Below are 24060 nucleotides of genomic sequence, written 5' to 3'. Positions count from 1 at the left end.
GGAGATATGGAGAATGTTGAACCTTCATGCTTTGTTGGAAGGAGTTCAAAATGATCCAGCCACTAGGGGAAGCAAATTAGCAGTCCTCAGAAAGGGAAATACAGATTTATCATGTATTCCAGAAAATGTATTCCTAGACATACACCTAAAAGAACTGGAAAGAAGTATCCACATACAGGCATATACATCTTTATAGCACCACGGACATCTTCTACTAGAAGTGTGTGTGCGTGTGCGCGTGCGCGTGTAAATCTTAATCTTCAAATTAACCACATAAACTATGCGTGTGTGTGTGTGTGTGTGTAAATCTTAACCTTCAAATTAACTACATAAACTATGCCCTATTATATCATATTCTACATATAAGGAAACTGAGTTCAGAGTTTATGTATGTTATGCTTAAAGTTACATCTAAATCTGGATCTCAGTAATTTTAATGTCAAAGCTCACAGTATACTAACTTTGACACACACACAGCCCCCCTCTCAAAGTAAGAACTCAGTTGATAAGTTTAGACTTCCAGGTTTCCCTGGAAGTTAAAATGAGAAATTACTGCATTTTCTTTTGGCTTGCATGATAAGTGGTATGTGAATACTGACAGGATAGTCAAAAAACAAAATGAAAAACTTTATAAACAACAAAATCCTTTTGAATGATACAGATAGATTTGATGGCAGTTCACATTTTACACACAATGTCATGCTAATTTGAAGGAAATCAATTGTAGCACAATGTCTTGCCTAGTAATTCATTTAGAAGACCCAACCAAATCTCTTTAACAAAACCACTCTGTATATAATTTATTGCTTTTGCATTCTTTGCATAAAGAGATCATGAAAGGACTGAATGAAAACATGCCAAATCATTTGTTCATTTATTCATTAAATGTCAAATTCAGTTTTCTATACACTATGGTACTGATTCCATTTTTATACTATTAGATATACATATTTAAAAAAATATTGAACTTATTTTATGAAGAAATTAAATATTTTCTGAAAAAGAATCATTTTTATTTGTTTCTACCAACAAACCTGAAAACAGTCTTCCATCACAACTAATTCATTTAAATACCTTTGCTCAATGGCAAGTTATCTAAAGATCTAGTTTACACAACTCTAGTCTACATAATACTGTTTTACCCTGTTACATAGTAGTAGTTAAAGAGCAGTTTTGTAATAAACAAGTTTCTTTTTTGATATGGTACAGAACAGTTTCACACTTCCCAACAGTCACTCAAATATATTAAAAATGTATCCTCCTTTAAAAGGCACACACATTTACAGGTTCAAATCTTTATTGTCTTAAAATTCTACATGTCTTTTACAATACAATATTTTGTTATTTAAATGATCTCTAAATGGTTAATGTACAATGAGTATATATTTTTTGAGACTGAACAATGAAGTACAATATGATTAATATAAACAGAATAATAAAGATGTTGGGAAGTTCTGAGTGCTCCATTTGAAACTCAATAGCACAAACTCTTCCCTTTTAGAACCTAGATGACCAGTCTGTTGAAAGTGCTTTTGAAGATTGCTGATTATGTATGGCTGATCTTTAAGTCAGTCAGTCAAATTAGAGTTCCCTTATGTTCCAAAACATCAAAGGGCATTAAAAAAAAAAAAAAAAAGAAACAATTTGCTTTAGTAATCTATAGAGGCAAACTCAAAATTATGATTATCTGCATGCAATAACACTCCTCTTTAAATAGTTTTGAAGAGTTTATACATTTTATAAAGAATGTGTTAAAGAGTGCAAGTTTTCTGATACTGATTTCACAAAAGGACAAATGCTGGTAGTAATAACTAACATTTAATACCTAAGTTCAAGCTAATGTATATGTAACAGGCAATTAATATGGCTAATCATAAGCCACAATGCAGAGGGTATGTATGCCCTTTGAGAAAATGAACTAGTTTGGTCCGCATTTCTAGAGTTACTTGGGAAAAACAAAAAACCAAAACATTTTAATTCAGCCAAGGGTTTTGATAAATTTATTGTTCCTAAGGTGTAGCCAGTTAAAAAGTAAATGATGAACACCAATGAAGTATACTGTCAGATTGACATTTGTATAAAAAGTTGGCCTGCTGTTTTTGGAGTGATGAACGAGCACTGTAGGACAAGTTAGAGAAAGTCACAGAATGTATTAATTTTTTCCATAAGTTATACTTTCTTATTCCACGATACAGCTTTCACTCTATAAAACTTTGTCCCCAGAGGAACTTTGAATCTGTTTTGTGCCTAAAATGGAAGAAGAAAAGAGAACTACTTAGACCAAACTATATAAATAACATCCTAGAATACCATGCAATGCAAAAATATTTGTATTGGTAATTCTTTTTCTAACTACACCAGATCTACCCATCACCAGGTAAGAACATATTGAGCCATTAATATTGATGAAGAATGACTTGGTTGGTCATCACTGCTTTAAAAAAAATAGTAAAATATGAGATAAAATACGAAAGATGAGCCTTATGCCATTAAGCGTCAAAGAAACCTCAACACTACAGTTTAAGTTCTATCAGTGTTTTGGAGCACAGAAACCCAGAGAACCTTAAATTATAATAAGCTACAGTGAATGATCAGTAAATTTCATGAACTTTGTAGCAGTGAATTTTTAGACTGCAAATATTTACATATCTTTTTTCAGTAGAGGTAGATATGCAAATATGAAAACATCAACTTATCTACATACAAATAAATTCACTGTTAGCCAGTTATGCTGGAGTATTTTGCAAATGTAAAAAAAAAAAGTCAAAGAGGGTGGGAGTAGATAGCATAATGGTTATGTAAAGAGACTAGTAACTTAGTAGTGACAGAACAGAAATTTGTAGCGGTTTTCTTGTAAAATAACGCAATTACTTTTGAAATTGCTAGTTTAAATTCACTCACATTAAATTCAATACATGAGAGTAAAAACAAAAAAAAACCAAAAAACAAGTCAAAGAGGGTGGGGGTAGATAACATAATGGTTATGCAAAGAGACTCTCATGTCTTAGGTTTCAAAGTCCCAGGTTCAATCCCCCACACCATCATAAGCCAATAGCATAATGCCAGAGATGATGATCGTACTGTGGAAGCGCTCGCGCCCCATGAGGAGCTGGCCAGTCTTGCAATGATGTTATTCCTCACTCCCACCTTTGCTGCAGTTTTTATGAGATGTTCGTGAAATGACAGGGTGCGATCGAGAGTAACGCCAAGATAGACTGGCTGGGCTTCATGCCGCATCATCTAAGTTCATTTCCCACGTCTACGCTCGACCGGACCTGCCAATATACGCAGATATCTTCGCCCACCCTGTCCAACGCTTGACGTCTCGTCATCCAGTCTGGTCTCCTACACCTACACTAAACTTCTCTGTTCCAGACTCTTGGAAACAGAGTTGGCAGTCAGCTGAGGTAAAGAACAAACACCTCATCACAGACCCCTGCAAGCGTCAACCCGGCTTTGACCTAGCACGTTATGATTGGGCCCTCCTCAATCGCTATCGAACAGGCCATGGCCGGTGTGCCGCTATGTTCCACCGCTGGGGAGCCAGAGACGACCCAAACTGCCCCTGCGGCTACAGACAGACTATGACCCACATAGTCAACGACTGCCACCTCTCCAGATTCAAAGGAGGTCTCAAAACTTTAGGCTCAACCTGACGCTGTTAACTGGCTACGGAAGAAGGGCAAACGCTAGAAGAAGAAGAATCATAAGCCAAAGCTGAGCAGTGCTCTGGTTTAAAAAAAAAAAAAAAAAAGTCAAAGACTACACTATTAGCAATTTCCTTTTTTTTTTCTTTCCGCCTCCAGGGTTATCACTGGGGCTCGGTGCCTGCACTAGGAATCCACTGTTCCTGGAGGCTATTTTTTTCCTTTTTTTGTTGCCCTTGTTTATCACCGTCATCATCGGTGTTATCATTATTGCTATTATAGCTGTCGTTATTAGATAAAACAGAGAGAAATCAAGAGAGGAGGGGAAGACAGAGAGGTGAAAAGACAGACACCTGCAGATCTGCTTCGCTGTGAAGCGACCCCTTGCTCCCACAGGTGGGGAGCTGGGGGCTAGAACCGGGATCCATACTCTGGTCCTTGCGCTTTGCATCAAGTGTGCTTAACCTGCTGTGCTACCACCCAGCCCCCTATTAGCAATTTCTATATAAAACAGTATGAGAACCATATTTTTGAATTCTAAATGTTTTAGTCATATGATACAGTTTTTACCTTTTTGGCTTGACAGTATTCCTTCTCCATTACTTTTCCAAGTACCCATGGTCTTCTAGTTGCACCTGAAGCTATTGAAGAATTCAACTGTGAGCTTTTTACAAGTAAATATTATTATTCATAAAAATATAATTCATCCAAACAGACTAATGAAGTTCTCATGAGTGAAGGAACATGTTAAACACATTATTGTGCATGTCAATGTCTTATTAAACAACAGAATGCATATACTTTTCAATCAGTGATACATGATTTTTACTCATTAAATATAGTGGTAAGTCAACTCAGTTTAAGAAGTACCAAATTGGGCCCGGGTGGTGGCGCACCTGGTTGAGCGCACATGTTACAGTGCACAAGGACCCAGGTTCGAGCCCCCGGTCCCCACCTGCAGGGGAAAAGCTTTGCAAGTGGTGAAGCAGGGCTGCAGGTGTCTCTCTGTCTCTTTCCCTCTCTGTCTCCCCCTTCCTCTTGACTTCTGGCTGTCTCTATCCAATAAATAAATAAAGATTAAAAAAATAATAATAATAATAATTAAAAAAAAAAAAAAAAAGAAGTACCAAATTTAAGAAACACTAATACTCTTAAGTACAAATCATGATCAAATAACTCTAAATCAAAATTAGCTCAACAGTGCCATCTACTGAAAATGTTAACAAAGATGACTTATTTCCAAGAGAAGACAATGTGTATTTTCTCTCTCTCTCTTTTTGGGACAATATGGATTCTCCAGGACCAAAGCATAGCACTGCTTTTTCAGGGGATGTATTTTTAACAATAGTGCTTAATGCTAGAAACTGTGGTTTATTTTTGTTTCGTTTTGTATTTTGCTCAGCTCTGACTTATGGTGGTATGGAAGTCCTGTGGACAGAATCTGGAACTCAAGAGCTACAGACCTGAAAGTCAGTTTGCATAGCAATTTTGTTGTCTCAACAGTCGAGAAACTCCATCTTTCTCACATCTGTATTCCACAGTGCTCAACATGAAAATAATCAGTGCACGTAACTACTACGGACTAAGAACCAAAGAGTCTGGAAAGATGGTACTTTTACTTGTTACATACCAAAGAAAGATGCAAAATGTGAGAAGGGGAAAAAAAAATTCCTAATACCAAAAGTGCAGTAAGCTATAAAAAAAAATTCTTTACAGTGCAACCAGTACTACCCTCAACATGTTTCACTTCAGATTGTGCCCAGAGACGTCAGGTGTGGAATGTTAACCCTCCAGCTTCACTACTCTGGTGAGACCATTCCTAGGCTCATAGGACTCCTTAATTTTATTTCGGGTACTGCACTTCCTAACAAAGCCTCAAAACCTAGATATATGCCCATGAGATAGGGCATATGTACACATGTATCCATAAGTTAGGGGAAAACATACATCTTAAAGCAATAGCACACAAAAGTTTGCAGTGAGTCAACAAATGCAGCAAGCAAGTAGAAAGACTTAAAAAAGACACCATAAAGTACCTAATCAAATAATTTCTACTTAGACCTAGACACACTCTTCACCTACTTACTATTTCATTTCCCTTAGTCACTGCAAAGCTAACCTTGTCAGACAAAGTAAGGACTACAAAAGCTGGATAAGGGCAAGAGACCAGAATACTTTAATGATGATTCTTTGGTCACTACCAGGCCACCCCATCACCCAGGACCCTAGTCAGGGAGTCCTGGGATTCCCACACAGACATGATGGGCCTAGACCTCTAACAGATCACTCTCTTCACTATCACTGGTCATCTCCATCAGGAACAACATAATGGATCCCTTTGTGGACCCCTATAGAACCTTGCCCTCAATGTGGATCAACAGTGGCAGAGAATGTTCCATTCTCTTAGAGAGAAAAAGGGAGGTTGGGGAACATACTCTACCACTTGAGGAAGATGGGTCCTGAAATTAGTACAACATGTAATATTCCTAGCTGTGAACACAGAATGGAAGCGCAGACCTACAGGGATGCAGAGGTTACTAGGGTCCTGTGCTGAATACAGGCCCCAGTTCAAATTGATGGGGTTTCCAGTTAACAGTATTTATATACTGTTCCCATATCTGGAGCTTCTCTCTTCCCTGATCCAGTTTATTCCAACTATGACACCATCTCCCCAGACAATACCTTGGGTCCACCTGCATGTCAGCTGTCAGACTCAGGCAAAAACTACTATAGTAAAGTCATGGGCCCTTTGGAATATACCTAAAAGAGACCTACCAGCTTTTTCTAAAATGGAGATCCCAAATATTCATCTGTAATATTCTTGCCTTTAGGTTCATGATTAGTCAACAATTTGTTCTGCTTTCTATCTTAACTCTTTTCAGCCACCAGGTTCCAGATGCTACCATGAAGCCAACCGGACTTCACTGGGCATATGATCCCACCAATGTGACCTGGAAACCCCAACTCCCCAGACTCTCTCTCACTAAGGAAAGACAGAGACAGGCTGGGAGTATGGACTGACCTGCCAATGGCCATGTTCAACTGGGAAGCAACTACAATAACCAGACTTTCACCTTCTGCACCCTCTAATGATCCTGTATCCATACTCCCAGAGGGATAAAGAGTAAGAAAGCTTTCAAGGTATGTGTGGGGGGAGGGATGGGATAGGGAGTTCTGGCAGTGGGAATTGTATGGATCTGTATCTCTTATCCTATGGTCTTGTCAATTCTCCATTTTATTAATAAAAAATAAATAAATAAACCTTTAAATTCTTTATCAGTAAAGCCATCATACAAAAAGTTGACTTCAGAGTTAATAAATGAACTGTCTAGGCTAAAACATCACAGATTCCCAAAAGAAGTTCAAACTAATTTTTTATTCCATGAACAATATCTGATGAAATGCAAATGAAAGGCAACCTGAGAGCAAATCATTAGTAATGGGTATATATTAAGTTGTTGGAAAAGTTATGACATATTTTTACACAGAAAACAGAAAAATATGCCATGACTTTTTCAACAATCTAATACTATCACTAGCATATATAGTATCTCAGTGAATGATATAATTAGGTATGACAAAAAAAATTTTTTTTAAGATTTTATTTATTAATGAGGAAGATAGGAGGAGAGAGATAGAACCAAACATCCCTCTGGCACATGTGCTGCTAGGGATCGAACTCAGGACCTCATGCTTGGAAGTCCACCTCCCGGACCACAGGTATGACAATTTTGAGATGATCAGGTAACAGAGAACAGTATTTAATATATTCCCTCTGCCCATTTATTGTTTTAGTTATGGATATGACACTTACCACCCTCACCTGGTTTGAGATCCAGGGCAGGCAGAGATTCTGAATGCAGGAAATACAAAGTTGGACTGACAGTAAATAATACGTAATTGTCATGGCGTTCATCTAGGATGATGAGCACCAAATCTCCCACCTGAAAACTGAATAAAAATGTAATTTTATTATTCTGAAAAGTTATTAGCATCCTATTCTGAGATTTTAACAACGTATGTTCTGCAATATTCAACTCTACACATTTAAATATCAAAGATCATATTTACGTAATATTTTCATTTTACTTAGCTTCTAATGGGAGTGCGGGGGATAAAAGCAGATGCTCAAAGGGTAATACCAGCAACTTTCAAGAACCAACATGGTTAAATAATTAAAAAAAAAAAAAGGGAAAGGAGAGGGGAGGGGAAGGGAGGAGAAGGAGCAATCGCAAAGATAGTTGCCTGAGAGGGGGCCTGCCTTGTAATGTGTGCAACCCAAATTCAAGGCCAGACACCACCACAGGAGAGGAGGATGTTCAGTGCTATGGGGTCTTTCCTTCTCTTCCTCCTCTGAAGAAGTCAATCTGGATGGTAAAGTCTCAAAAAAGTAAACTTATCTATAGTTACTGAGGGGAAAAAAAAAAAAATATATATATATGTATGTATATTGGCCAGGTAGTGTTGTGCCTGGTTGAATGCACATGTTACAGTGTGCAAGGACCCAGGTCCAAGCCCTGATCCCCACCTGCAGGGGGAAAGCTTCACAACTGGTAAAGTAGTACTGCAGGTGTCTCTGTGTGTCTCTCCCTCTCTATTACCACTCCCCTCAATTTCTGGCTGTGTCTAGCCAATAGATAATTATATATATATATAATTATATATTATTTTGCCAGTCTCCAACTATAGTGCTCTTCAATTTGAAGAAAAAAAAAAAAAACAACAGTTGAGCTATGAGTATCAGGTTAAACAAGCTAATGGAAATACTTGTTTTGGGTGAAGGCCTGAAAATACTGAAGAGAAAGAAACGGATACAACTGCCTTCTTGTTTAATTAATGTCTGTTTCTTCAGTCTTTCCAGAAATGCTATTTAAACTACCAACAGACTTTGGAAATTAACCGTGGACTTTTCAGTTGCCATGCTAATTTAATTTAGGGTGTCCTATACCTGACAGCTCATAAGACTCAACGAGGAACATTTTTAAAGCAAAATCTTTTATTCACTAAAATTTTCATCTTATAAATGCACATTTTTTAAAAAACTACATTGAACGAATTACCTTTAAAATGAATATGGAATCTTAGTAAAGGCCATGAAATAAATATTTACCTCCTAGTTAATTATATATTTTCTTTGAGTTTTGAGCTACTACTCTAATCCAGCTTTCTAGCCCTATTGAGAACTCTGACAACATCTTTCTAGACAATATTTTAAGGTCATCTGCATGTTAGCTATAAAGCTCAGTCAAAAAATTACTGAAGTCATGGGTCCCCAGGAACATACCTAAAATAGACTTCCTAGCTTCTTCCTACATTAGGGCCCCTGTTCTCATTTGCTCTATTCCTACTTTATAGTTCCTGTTTATTGAACATTTTGTCCTGATTTTGTCTTACTGCTTTTCAGCCACTAAGTTACAAATGCTACTATGATTCCATCCTGATCTCCCTTGGCAGATGACCTCACCAATGTGCCCATGGACATCGTCTCTCCAGAGGCCTACCCTAGGGAAAGATAGAAACAGGCTGGGATTACAGATCAACCTGCCAATGTCCCTGGACAGAAGACCCCACCAATGTGTCCTGGAGCTCCGATTCCCCAGAGCCCTACTAGGGAAAGAGAGAGGCAGGCTGTGAGTATGGATCGACCAGTCAACGCCCATGTTCAGCAGGGAAGCAATTACAGAAGCCAGACCTTCCAACTTCTGCATCCCACAATGACCTTGGGTCCATGCTCCCAGAAGGTTAAAGAATAGGAAAGCTATCAGGGGAAGGGATGAGATACGAAGATCTGGTGGTGGGAATTGTGTGGAGTTGTCCCTCTCTTATCCTATGGTTTTGTCAATGCTTCCTATTTATAAATAAATAAATAAATAAATAAATAAATAAATAAATAAATAAGAATTCCCATCTTCTGCACTCCATAGGGAATTTTGGTCCATATTCCCAGAAGGGGCCGGGGGATGAAAGGGCAAGTTGATCAGAGGGCTCTGAATTCCAATTCCATCAGGACCCAAAGAAAAAAAAGAGGAAAAAAAGGAGGACATTCAGAAGTAGTAATAGGTGTAGGTGTGACTTAGAAAGGAACCAGAAGGCAAGGCCATAGACATATGGGAAAATACATATATATATATACATGAATAGTCGTAGAAATAATAGTCAACCCTTATCTGTGACCCTGAGAGAACTACTGTAGTTTCCAATAGAAGAAATGGGGACAAGAACTCTGGTGGTGGGGAAAATGTGGAATTATACCCGTTTTCTCCTAATTTTATAAATCAATATTAAATCATTAATAAAACATTATAAAACAGCAACAAAAAGAAACTGATACTCTATTACATAGGTTAACAAAATGAATTTTAAAAAAAGCTTACCTCTTTCTAATCATAAAAGACCAAAAACTGATTTGATTTGACAAATAACAGGTAAAAACACATAGCAGTTAGTCCTCTCAAATCAGAGAAAAAATAAAATTCTAAGAAAAGTTAATGGTCAACAGATCAGTTGATGCTGAAAAGGCATTTGACCAAGACCAAATATACACTTGTGATAAAAATTAAGAAACTGGGAATAGAAGGAAAATTCCTCCATGTAATAAAGGCTATATACTGACAAGTCAACAGCTAACATCATATTGAATGGAGAGAAACTGACAGCTTCCCCCCTGGCATTGTAGGTTTCAAAATATTTATGTCTGAATTTTAATTAAAGTTAAAATAATTTCTTGAATGCAATCCTAATTTCTTAGAAAATTATTTGAAAATCTTGCTTGTCAATAAAATTTTATTATCAATCAGTATGAGGTATTCAGCTCATTGAACCCATTCTGAAGGATTATAGTCACTGAAATAGATTTTCATTAGTATTTAGTTCACTAAAGGTTTTTTCACAGAAAATATAACTGAAATACTTACTCTCTAATAGCTATCTTTTCAGAATGCCTTGAGGATACTGAAGACATGCTCTGAGACATCTAGAAAAAAAAGAAGCAGTTCAGAAAGTTCACAGTCAAATGTTTACTATTAGGACCTTGCCACTAAAAGGTCTTTCAATTTTACACACATTCACATAGTATACCAGCTTTTAAGAAGTCAAACTGCCAAAGTACTAATTTTCACTAATAAAATAATTTTCTTTTTGGGGGGTATAACTGATACAAAATATATTTTATTAATTTCAGGCACACAACACAATGTTTGGGTACTTGTACATTTTGTGAAACCATCATATAATAAAAAAAAGTCTAGTAAACATCTGCTACCATACAGCTACACATTTCTTTTTCTTGCAATCAGAACTTTAAGGTCTAGTCGTTTCTTTAAAGATCTAATTTTATAAAGCAATCTTTGGAGCCAAGCTGCAGCACACTTGGTTAAGCACACACATTATAGTGCACCAGGACTGGGGTTCTAGCCCCTGGTCCCTACCTGCAGGGGTAAAGCTTCATGAGTAATGTAGCAGGGCTGACGGTGTCTCTCTCCCTTTATATCTATCCCTCTCCTCTCAATATCTGTCTCTATCTAATAATAGAAAAAAGCAAGTTTCAAACAAGTAATATAGAATTAATAACCATAGTCACTGCATAGTATATTACACCTGACTTAGTTGTAACTGGAATCAACACATCATCATGATACATGCAACAGCTGTCCCAAGATTTGGAGGAAGAAAAGATGGTAAGGATGCTTATCCTTCCCCTAGAATGGGCCTAACACATTGTTTAACAAGACAAGGACAACTACATGGATTTCTTTAAACTGACACTCAAGTGTTCTAGTATTTACCCTTCAACAGTGGAAAATGTGAATTAATGTTTAAAATCAAAAGAGAAAATATGGTGAACATACAACACATAATGAACAGAACTAAAAGCTTATGCAACTTATCAGTCATCCAAACGGTCTACATGCTACCAGTGGTGACAAGTTTGATTATTCGCTTTTTCGGCAAATACTTAATTTGTGGGGGGAATGGGAAGTAGGGATGGTAGCACACCCAACTGAGTGTTCATGTTATGATGTGCAAGGACCCACATTCAAGCCCTGGATCCTACCTGTAGGGAGGGGGGCAGCTTCAGGAGCTGTGATGCAGTGGTCCAATGCTTCTCTTTCTCCTTTTCTATCTCCTCTACCCCCTTCTCTCTCAATTTCTTTCTGTCTCTACCACTCCCCTCCCCCAAAAAGAGGTGAATGACCACCAGAAGCAATGCATTTATAGTACAGGTACTGACCCCCCAACAATAATCCCAGTGGCAATAATTAAATAAATACTTAAATGTGTCATTTTTTTAAGACTTAGATTTGAGGGGGAAACTATGTAATACAATAAAATTTACATGAAAAGTATAAGTACATATGAGTGAAGGGAATGAGAAGAGAAGCCTGTCTGAATGAAAGGTGGGGAGTGCATGCTCAATATTCTGTCATTTATGTGGGTAGGTGGCAGTGCACAGTATACACATTACCAGGTGCAAGGGCTCAGCTTAGCCCCTCTATCTTACTGGCAGAGAGGAAGCTTTGCTAATCATGAAGCTGTGCTGCAGGTGTCTCTGACTCTGTCTGTACACCTTTTCTCAATACTTTTCTGTCCCCATCCAATAAATAAATTTGTTTTTATAAGGTTTTTTTAAAAAACACTGGTTACAATAAAAATAAATAAATAAAAATTAAAATGAAAAGAGAAACAAGGTGTCAGCAAGATAGCCTACCTGGATAGTGCAGTTTTCAATGCAAATGTTCTAGTCAAACCTCTTTGGCCTTGGAGGGAAATCAGTGCTATGGTATTTTCCCCACATTCTTTGTTTTATTTATTTTTATTTTAATCAAAGTAATGTTCAGTTTTGACTTACAGAAGTGCCAGGGACTGAATTTGGGATACGGAAGCCTCAGGCATGAAAGTCTTTTCATAATCATTATGCTATACTTCCTCCTTTCTTCTATCCCTTCCTTTTTATTTTTTTTTTAACTATATTTGATAGGATAGAGAAATTGAGAGAGAAGGAGGAGGCAGAGAGAAATAGAGAGAGAGAGAAATTGTAGCCCTGCTCCACAACTCATGAAGCTTCCCCGCACAGGTGGGGAGCCAGGGGCTTGAACCCAGATCCTTGCTCACTGTAATGTGTGTACTCAACCAGGTGTGCCAGTGCCACTGTTCAGCCCATCCCTCTCTTCCTATGTAGAAAAATTGCCTGAAGTGGTAAAGACAAAACCAAAAACAAAGGTAAAATGTATGACAGGATACAATGTATTAATTTTGCATAGATATTTTACTGACAACCCAACTTGATGCTACAAATACATATATTATAGAATTCTAATAAATTAAAGCTTATTAATAATCAGAAAAGATTGATTTAACTTTTTTAAATGATGCTTTTAAAGACATTATCACATCCCAGGAGGTTTCACAGAAGATGTTAAGTAATGTCCCTCAAGAACAACCCTTGAGTTTAATCCCAGCATTACATGTGCCAGAGTAATTTTCTGGTTTCCTCACCCTTTCTTATTCTTTCATTACTGAATAAATTAAAAAAAAAGAAACTTATCAATAAACACATCCTTCTGATGACTGATCATTAAGGAAATTTAAAGAAAACATTTTTAATGTAAAACTCAACTGAACAAGGAAATAAACTTACCAGTCTCTGATTTAACCGCTTGTTCTCTTCTTCTTTTAATTGTAATGTCTACATGGGAGAAAGAGATGTGATTTACCCTGGCACTATTCAAATACAATGACCATCAACATTTTCTTTCTTATTTTTATTATTACTAAAACCAGGGCAGTGATCAGCTAGCTCTGGCTTATGATGGTGTAGGGGATGGAACCTTGGACTTTGAGCCTCAGACATGAGAATCTCGTTGCTTAACAATTATGCTAACCCCGCCCTATCAACATTTTCTTACTCTGAAGATTTAATGTTTAGTTCTAGTATGAGAGATTACTGAGGACATCCTTTCTTTGTAGGAATATTCTTTGTCTGAATCTTTTCTTTCTTAATTATTTATTAGCTTAAACAGAATTAAAATAATTTTAGGTAATTTTTCTTTCCTTTTTGCATTTATTCATGTATTTTTTTCTACCACTCCTGTCATCAAAGGTCTGTGTCCTCATCCCACCCCTATATATAACCACTATAGTTCTCCCAGCCTTGAAAATAGGTTGACTTTTTTTTTCACATTTGTATACTTAATTGTCTATATTCTGCATATGAGTAAAATTAAGTCTGTAGTTGTCCTTCACCTCCTTACTTGCTTCACTGAGCATAATCTTCTCCAATTCCATCCACTTTATCCCAAAGGATAAAGTAATTTTTCTAAGTCAAGGGTTCTCAAACTTTTAATATAAGAATTACTCATGGAGCTTATAAATAATAGCATAAAAGGTGCGTCCACCAAGACTCTTTGCAGGTCTGGTCTAAAAGGTGGAGCATACATATGTAACATACAACTCAGTGATTCTGGCATAGGTGATTGATCACATGACCTCTAGTAACAAAGAACACACCCATAAGAAGTTGTACAATTTTGACACAGGCCACAAAATTAGTCAAAGAAAAAGACTAATTTATAAATACCAATAGTGTTTTGAGCATAGGGTTAATTTAACTGCATATCCAAATGAACACATTATTTTTACTTACTCGTTCTAATAGCATTATCCTCTGTTTTTCTTCTGATAGCATATGGATATTTTCTCTAAGAAAGAATATATTTCTTTTAGTTTAATTCTTTTAAAATTTTGGTTTTATATTCTTCCATAAACTTTTGGAAATTTAAGGGTCAGAAAAATAGCTCACCTGCTAGAGCACATAGCTTCACCATGCTCAGTGCCCCAAGTTTGAGCCCTGACACCATATGGGGAAACACCACTAAGGGAGGCTCCACAAGTGGTGGAGTGATGCTGTGGTGTCTTTCCCTCTTTCCCTAAAAACAAAATATTTCACATACATACCTACTAGTAGGCTACAGAACTCAAACCTTGAGTTTACAACAACGTACAAGCCCAAGTTAAATAAGTATTTCCAAAATGTCTGCAATATAATAGTAACTGTGCTGTGAATTTGCCACTGTTATTCAAAAGTTAATTTAAAAAGACCTAAGTTTATCTTTTTTATTGAAGTGTTAATGACAAATATGTGTAGAACACCTAAAGAGTATATTTGATACATATATACTGAGAAAGAACTGCCTATATCAAGTATATGAATGCATTTACATAATTACATTGTTTGGGGGGTAAGAACAGTATTATCACCTACAGTACCTATTGTAACTCAGACTTTATTCATACTATAACTGAAAGTGCATCCATTTACTAAGCTCTATTTTCCTCACCTCCTACTATTTATATATTTATTTATATTTATTTATAAACCACTTTCCTACTATTCCCCTCGATTTCAGATTGCTTTAAATGAGAACATGCAGCGACTTGCCTCTGTCTGCCTTACTTATTTAACACACCTCCAAGGTTCATCCATGTTGTCAGGACTATTTTTCTTTCTCATGGCTAATAATCCATTGTGACTATGTACGTATTTTTTCCAATAATTTTCCAGTATTTTCATATCCTGAATATTGTAATAGATGCGACCATGAGAACAGATTATCTTTTTTGTTTAAATCATTGCAAGTCAAGCCTGTATTGAGCCTCATGACTTGAGACTAACTTTTTTAGATAACAAGTGAGAGAGATCACAGTACTGATGTTTTCTCTGAAGTGGTGGGAGTTGGGCCTTGTGTGTTACAAAGTAGTACACTATTTAGGTGATCTATTTTTGCTAGCTCAGGAACATTTTTGAGAAAATGCTTTCATTTACTTTGATATATGCTCAGAGATGGGATTCCTAAGTTATATGGTAGGCTCTACTTTTAATATCTTGAGGAATCTTTATAGCTTTCTATTGTCTACCAGTTTATACTCTTTTTTCTGATCTTTATTTATTTATTTATTTATTGACTTACTGGATAGACAGCTAGAAAATGAGAGGAAGGAGAAAATAGGTAGAAAGACAGAGATACCTGCAGTACTGCTTCAGCACTTACAAAGCTTGCCCCCTGCAGGTGAGGGCTTGAACCCAGGTCCTTGAGCACTATAACATATGTACTCAACCAGGTGCACCACCACCTGGTCCCTCAGTTTATATTCTCACTGACAGAATTCAAAGTTTCCCTTATATTCTCACCCTTGCAAGTCATTTCTTATTCCTGCATTTTTTGACATAAAGTATCTTAGCAGGTATGAGATCTAAATTGGTCTAATCTGTATGTCCCTGATGATTAATAAAAGTTGAGTCATACATTCATGTCTACTTTTTGCTGAGATGTATGAGTTCTTTATAATTTGGAATAGTAATCGCCATCACAAACATTATATGCAAATATTTTCTCTCATTTAGTAGGTGTCTCATTTGGTCAATAACTTCCTTTCCTATAATACTGCTTTTGTCTAACATAGGCTTTTTGTTGTCAAAACAAAAACAAAATAAATTGCTACGAAGACTGATGCAAAAGATATTATCACATTTTCCCCCCAGTTAGAAGTTGTAGGGTTCTATGTGTTACGTTTGTGGTTTTTGTTAGTTTTAGGTGAATTCTTAGGGACAGTGTAAAATGGGCTTAGTATTTATTTACATGTGGCTATTCAGTTTTCCCAATACCACTTATTGAAGAGACTTGAAGTTCTTCATTGTATACTCTTGATTCCTTTGCTATAAATTAACTATACACGTGGGTTTATTTCTGAGCTCCTTGTTCTGGTACACCTATGACTCTACCCATCCTCCCAAAGCCCCACTCTTGCCCAATACTAGATTGTTTCCAATTACTATAGCTTTGTAATTTTGTTGGAAACCACAAGGTAGATTTCTCTAATTATCTTTCCTTGGATTGCTTTGGCTACTTGAGGTCATTTGTGGTCTTATACAAAATGTAGAATTGCTTCTTCTATAAAGAACAGCTTTTTGTGGGTGGGGTCTTTAGGATTCTCTTTCTACATATGTAAATAAATACATATATACACATACACACACACACATATTCACTACTGAAGAGACACATCTTATTTCTTCCTTTCAGATACATATTATTATACATATTATTTCTTTTTGTTGCTTAATTGCTCTCATAATGCTTCCAGTTCACTACACTGAATAAAATAGTGAGCATTTCTGCCTTAAGAGGAAAAGCTGCCAGTCTTTCTTTCCCTTTTGAGTAAAATATTAGTTATGGGCTTGTCATATATAGCCTTTATGTTGAGATAGGTTCCCTCTAAACCCTCTTTGTGAGGTTATATTTCTGATAATAAAAGGATCTTTTAAAAAGGATATTCTTAAATTTTTTTTCTATATCTATTGAGATAAGTGTATAATTTCTATTGTTTGCTGTGTTAATATGATTATGTTATGAAGCATTATCCTTTGTATTGTGGGAGTAAATTCTACTTGATCATGGAGCATAATACTTTAAATGTACCACTATATTTGGTTTGCTAATATGTTCATCTTTATTCTTCAGGAATATTAGCCTCCAATTTTTTTTTTACCAGAGCATTACTCAGTTCTGACTTATGGTGGTGTCAGGGACTGAACCTGGAATGTGGGAATTTCAGGTATGAAAATCTTTCTGCATATTCATGACGCTACCTCCCAGCTCTATAATTTCCCTTATCTTACAGTGCTCTTGTGTGGAATTTTTTATCAGTAATGCTTACCTTACAGAATGCATTTGAGGGGCAGGAGAAATGCCTCACTGGATAGAGCACATGCCTTGCCATGCTTGTGACACAGGTTTGGATCCCAACACCACAACACTAGGGGAAGCTCCAGTGCTAAGGTGTCTCTCCCTCTCTATTTGATTGAAAAACAAAAACAAACAAAACCAAATCGACCTGGAAGCTACAAAGTCACCATATGCAAGATCACACACACACACACACACACACACACACAAAAAAAAAAAATGAACCAAAAAATAAAAATAAAAATGCATTTGAAAGTGCTCCTTCCTCTATTTCTGGAGAAAAAAAAAAAGAATTGGTGATGAGCTGGCAAGCACCTTTCATGACTGATAATCCCAGACACTGCCATACAACAAAGCTGAGTGGTACTCTGGTATTTCTTCTCTTTCATAAATAAATGAATAAACACAAATATAGTCTTTAAAGCAATAAAGCAAATAAATTTTGGTAGAATTCACCAGGAAAGCCGTCTGGACTTGGACTGTTTTCATTGTTGGAAGGTATATGTTTATTAATTAATTTTCATGCTTGCTGTTTTAATCTCTTTAGCTAGTACTAGTCTGTTCAGATTTTCTATTTCTTTATGAGTCAATATTGGCAGCTGTATGTTTCTAGGAAAATGTCCATTTCTTATAAGTTGTCAATTTGATGGCATCTAATTGTTCACAGCAGTCAATCTTATTTCACTGTATTTCTGTGGTATTAGCCATAATTTATGTCTTTAGGTATAATTTCCCATTGATATTTTAAGTAATTTATCTTCTAAATTTAAATTCTGATAAGAGAGGTTTTTCAAATGTAAGGCAACGAAGATAGAGTCCCATATATACTTTATAATGCAAGTTTTTACATTTAAGTCCACGATCCACTTAAAGCTAATTTGTGTGTATGAAGAAGATCCAATTTCATTCCTTTGCTGGTGAATATTCTGCTGTCACAGCACCATTTATTTAAAACAGGCTATCACTTTCACTACTGAATTATTCTGTTAGTGTTGTTATGTTTAGTACTATAAATTCAACTCACTATAAATATAAAGTGCTTCTTTCTGAACTCTCAATCTTTTTCATTGATATGTATATAGTACATGTCAGGTCAGCACCATGCTGTCTTGATTGCCCTGGCTATGTATCAATCTTTTAAGTAAGGAAGTGTGTTTTCCAATTTCATTTCTTCTCTTTCATTTCCTTGCTTTTCTATTCAATTTTAGGACCAGCTTGCCCATTTCTGGAAAAAAAAAGGGCATATTTTCAACAGAAATTACATTCATTACAGATCAATTTCGGGTACTATATTACAATGTATGAACATTAATCACTGAACATGAGATTAATTTCTAAGCCTTCTTTAATTTATTAAATGTTTTCTAATCTTCAGGGTACATTTTGAATGTTAAAAAATTATTCTTGGGAATCCGGCGGTAGCACAGCGGGTTAAGTGCATGTGGCGCAACGTGCAAGGACCGGCATAAGGATCTCAGTTCAAGCCCCTGGCTCCCCATCTGCAAGGGAGTCTCTTCACAGGCAATGAAGCAGGTCTGCAGGTGTCTATCTTTCTCTTCCCCCCTGTCTTCTACCTCCTCTCTCCAATTCTCTCTGTCCTATCCAACAATGATGACATCAACAACAGTAACTACAACAATAATAAAAGCAATAAGGGCAACAAAAAGGAAATATTAAAAAACTATTCTTAAGTCTTCTTGATTCTTTCATAACACATATACATGCAAACAGAAATAGTTTTCTCTTTTTCCATCTGGATACCTTTGTTTTTCTTGTTTAAGTGTCCTCAGACCTTAAAAGTGCAATATTAAGTATCAGTAGCAAGAGTGGACTATCTTCTTTTTTCCCCGATTTTAGGGGTGGGGGAAGGATTGAATTTTTAAACACTGAGTAAAAATTGAGTTGTGAGGTTTTACAGATGCCTTTATTAGGTTGAAGAAATTATCTTCAATTCGTTGTCTGCTTAGTGTTTTTATAGTGAAAGGCTATATTTTGTCAGATATTTTTCCTTCACCCATGAATAATGCATCACGCATATTATTTTTAGATAATTAACCAAATTTGCATTTCTGGGATTAAGTCCACTAAGAATTCTTTTTGAAAATTGGTGGATATGATTTATTAGTATTATCTGAGAATGTTTGTATCTTTGGTTTATAAGATGTGCATTGTTTTGTTATCAGCATACCTCAAAGAATGAGTCTAGGAGTTTTCACCAATATTTTAGAAAAGATTGTTAAGAACTGACAGTAACTGTTTGTATATATACCAAAGTGATGCTCTGTGTCTATCTTCCTTTCATTAATAAATAAAATTAAATAACCACTAAAAATAACAATGACCAGTATTTTGCAATCTATGGTTATCTTTTGTTTGTACTCAAGTTTAAATTTTGACTTAAAACTATTTTTAGTCATTCCTTATGCTTCTCCATCCACAGAGTGGTCCATTAAAAAAAATTCTATAGGGAGTCGGGCTGTAGCGCAGCAGGTTAAGCGCAGGTGGCGCTAAGCTCAAGGACCGGTGTCAGGATCCCGGTTCGAACCCCCAGCTCCCCACCTGCAGGCAGGTCCCTTCACAGGCGGTGAAGCAGGTCTGCAGGTGTCTTTCTCTCCCCCTCTCTGTCTTCCCCTCCTCTCTCCATTTCTCTCTGTCCTATCCAACAACAACGACATCAATAATAACTACAACAATAAAACAACAAGGGCAACAAAAGGGAATAAAAAAAAAAAATTCTATAGGTTAAAAAATTTTAATATTGGGCGGGGGGTAGATAGCACAATGGCTATGCAAAGAACTCATGCCTGAGGCTCCATAGTCCCAGGTTCAACCCTCTGTATGCATAAGACAGGGCTGAGCAGTATGCTCTAATAATAATAAATAAATAAGTAAATAAATTTTAACTATGTTAGATTTTCTTAAGTATAAGGTATGAACCTATACTAACAGGTTACCAATTACTCCAATAGCTCATGTCCTTTTCCAACCTGACTTATGCAATAAATACATTTCCATATATATGCGGATTTATTTAAAATATGTAACTTATTTATTTTTACTTTATACTGAATCTTATGTTGCTTTGTCACGTTAGCTCATATGTTCATGACCTAGGTCTGAGCCCAGCTTCCACTACACTGAAAGAAACTTTAGTGCTACTACAATCTCTTTTACTCTCTCTTTGCTTCTCTGTCTATATCCAAAAATAAAAAATTAAATTATTTTGGCATCCAATGTTAAAATTTTAACAGGGTGTAGCTTAAATAACTGAATAAATCTGATGAGAAAACAGAATTTTGTAACACTGTAACTTCCATCTACTTTCTCAGGTTCCTATTTCAGGAATTTCTGTATTTCACAAAGTTCTATAATTTTCTCCAGAAGGGTAGCAAATTTATAACAAACTATTTCTATAATATTTTGTTATAGTCACAATCAGCATTTGCTTGCAAAAAGGCAATCTTTCCTGTCTTAGGTGTATCTATTACCAATACACTAATGTAGCCTTATTAATTCTAGAAGTTAAAGAACGGTGTTATGAATGAGTGGTGACAGTTCAGACTTCACTTCCCAATTTTTTACTATTTATTTATTGTTTGTTGGCCTGACTATCTCATACAATTCCTCCATTTATGAAAAATGTCTTTTGAAATACTTCAACATTAAACATGATGTCAGTTGTGTCCCATACATACCATCTCCATCTAAGAAACTTCCTTCTATTCTTAGCCTGCTGTTCTATGCATGTATATTCAATTGGCATTTCTTACAAAATTAGCATTTCTTATGAACTGAATCATCAATGAATCCTCAAGTTACTGCTGAATACTACTATACTTATCTCTATCCCTGAGATTTTGGTTAACTTTTTCATATATATAAGTGCTTATAATTTATGCTTTCTAATTACAATTTCTTTATATATTCATCTTTGGCCTTTTAAAGCCAAATTTTATTGTATTTTTTAAACAGACATCCCTCAGGCTTGTATTTCAGACTCATACTAACCAGTTTCTAATCCTTGTTTCAACTAGAGATCTAGAATATTTTACTTTTTGAAAACTTCTTCGGTCATGGAAAAGGATGGGAGAGGACCTAGGGGGGTTGTACTGTTATGTGAAAACTGAGAAATGTTATGCATGTACAAACTACTGTATTTACTGTCTACTGTAAAACATTAATCCCCCAATAAAGGAAAAAGATTAACAAAAAGTAAAAAAAAAAAAAAAAAAGAAAGAAAAGTTAACCTGAATTTTCCCAACCTCTGCATCAGAATACTCTCATCAAAATATAAAAATAAATTGGAATATTACTGTGATACTGTGTCCTCCTAGATAATGGACATCAAAGTTTAAACAATTTATATAAATATGAATAGCTCAAAGCTACTGCAGCATTCCTTATTTTGACAACCTATGAAAAATTATGGTATGCCTACAATGTATACCATGAAAATAAGACAAGGTGATTTATATAAACATTCAGCAATGTTAAATTATCTTTCATATGTACAAAACCTTAGAGAACTAAATAGCACTATTTTCAGCAATATGGGCTATAGACAACCCCTAATGTCAAATTACATATACGAAGAGCTTCTAGCTTCTAAAACTGGACTTGTGACTTAAACATCTACTATTATTTTAAGATCAATGAAGACATAAACTTACTGCACAGACAACATGCTTGTCTCCATTGCTGAATCTACTCTTCCTTCACCTGGTATTTCCAGAGTTGATCTCTCTGTTTCACCTGGGAGTTCAGGTGCACAAGCTCCATAAAGTTCGGGGGCTGTAGCTACATAAGGTGACGGAACAAAACTGCTACTACGTAGCTTGCTGACTTCTTCTTCAAGTTTTTTCTTTTCTTCAAGCAAACGAGCTCGATCTTCAGAGAGTGATTCTATCAGATCTAAATTAAAAGCCCCCAGACTGAAGTAAGCATTACCATTCATCACTTAGGAATTTCTTAAAATTTTAAAAATTAAAAAGACCTTTAAATACTACTAACCTTTATCTCGCTCTTGTTGTTGCATTGTACTTTTCAATTTGTCACTAAGGTCATTGATTATGTTTTCTTTTCTCATTTTCTCTCTTGTTAAAACAGTATTAAAATTGGTCTGAAACAACAAAACTAAGTTATCTGCATGCACAAAGCATCTAGAGCTAACAAAAATAAATCTGTAAATATTTTTAGAGGTACTTCTGCATGTAGAAATGATAAAGTATGATACATAAATGGCACTTATTTGTTAAACTCAAATCTACACATACACTATGGAAAATACAACTGTGTTTTCTTGGTTCAATACTGGTAACAGTCAAATTAATAAATGGTAAACAAATTATTTCTCATTTTAGTTTATGTAATGCCCAAGGAAAAAACATTAGCATTTTTTTTTAATTTGGAAGAGTGAAATCAAATAATCAGCAACTTAATGAGTGCTGTTACATACTTTATTTTTTCTTTAAGTAATGTTCCTGCTTCAAGAATCTTATTACCCTTTAGCTACTAAATCTTGATTACCAGAGCAATATTTCAGAGATGAATCTACCCCATTTCTCCCTACTGTTTGGATATTTGCAATGATCAGGGAATTTCTGGTTTATAGTAACTAGACTGACCATTTCTCAGCCTTTAATCATAAAAGTTTGAGCTCCTGTATCTTGAGGGATGACTTTCTCATGAGTCAATCTGGCAATCCTAATTGCACAGTTTGTTATATAAAGATGGTGGATTTGTCAAGTATTTCCTGTTTAAGATCATGGAAAAATGAAACAAAATGAAAAATAAGAGGTGCTGGTGGTGCACCCGGCAAAGTACACTCATGAGTAAGCATGAGGACCAGGGTTCTAGCCCTCAATTTCCACCTAAGGGGTGGAGGGTGGGGGTAGGTTCACAAGTAATGGAGTAATGCTATAGGTGTTTCTACCTACTGGCTCCCCTTTGCCCCCACACACCCATTTCTGTCTCTTACCAGGAGAATCTGTTTGGGTCCATACTCCCAGAGGGTTAAGCAATGGGGAAGCTATCAGAGGAGGGGATGGGATATGGAATTCTGGTGGTGGGAATTATGTGGAGTTATATCCCTCTTATCCTATGGTTTTATCAGTGTTTCCTTTTTATAAATAAATAAATAAATAAATAAATAAATAAATAAATAAAAAGAAAAAAGAAATGAAAAACTTAAAGAGCAACTGATGACTGGCTCACTATCCACTTAGCAATTCAAATTTCAAAATTCAGGATTTCTATGATTCTTAGATTAATACGTAATACCAAACAATGCTGGGAACAGGGCAATGTAAAAGGTGTTTTTAGATCAAAATTAGTCAATTCAAAAATAGTGATCGGAATATCAATTCTAGCAATGTTAATTAGAATAGCCCTCAAGATAAACATTTATAATGTCTGTCTACTAACCATCCCCCAGCTATGTATTTATGTATAAAACTTCTACTTTCATGATCTGTGCTGTTTCTATAAAATAGAACAGACTTTCTAGGAGATCACAGGGACTGAGTAGTGGCACACCTGGGTGAGTACACACACTGAAATGCGCAAGGACCCAGATTCAAGTCCTTAGCTCCCACTTGCAGGTGGAAAGCTTCTCTAGAAGTGAAGCAGTGCTACATATCTTGATCTCTCAATCTCTCCCTCTCTCCTCCCCT

General features: G+C 35.9%; 1 protein-coding gene across 1 annotated transcript in view; it reads right to left on the bottom strand.

The window, feature by feature from the left end:
- Positions 1–851: 851 nt before the first annotated feature.
- RB1CC1 (RB1 inducible coiled-coil 1) overlaps positions 852–24060 on the bottom strand; it is an 89509-nt gene continuing 66300 nt past the window's right edge. Inside the window, exons 17-24 of the mRNA XM_007515972.3 lie at positions 22400–22508; positions 22060–22300; positions 14290–14344; positions 13285–13332; positions 10562–10620; positions 7462–7598; positions 4218–4288; positions 852–2247 (exon numbers count right to left, since the gene is read on the bottom strand). Coding sequence (XP_007516034.1) covers positions 2170–2247; positions 4218–4288; positions 7462–7598; positions 10562–10620; positions 13285–13332; positions 14290–14344; positions 22060–22300; positions 22400–22508 — 798 coding nt within the window. The 3' untranslated portion in view covers positions 852–2169. The remainder of the gene's footprint in view (positions 2248–4217; positions 4289–7461; positions 7599–10561; positions 10621–13284; positions 13333–14289; positions 14345–22059; positions 22301–22399; positions 22509–24060) is intronic.

Source organism: Erinaceus europaeus, chromosome 1, assembly GCF_950295315.1.
Source record: "Erinaceus europaeus chromosome 1, mEriEur2.1, whole genome shotgun sequence".
In the NCBI taxonomy this organism is placed as follows: Eukaryota; Metazoa; Chordata; class Mammalia; order Eulipotyphla; family Erinaceidae; genus Erinaceus; species Erinaceus europaeus.
Note: the sequence above shows the minus strand (reverse complement) of the source record. Positions and strands in the feature narration are given on the sequence as shown.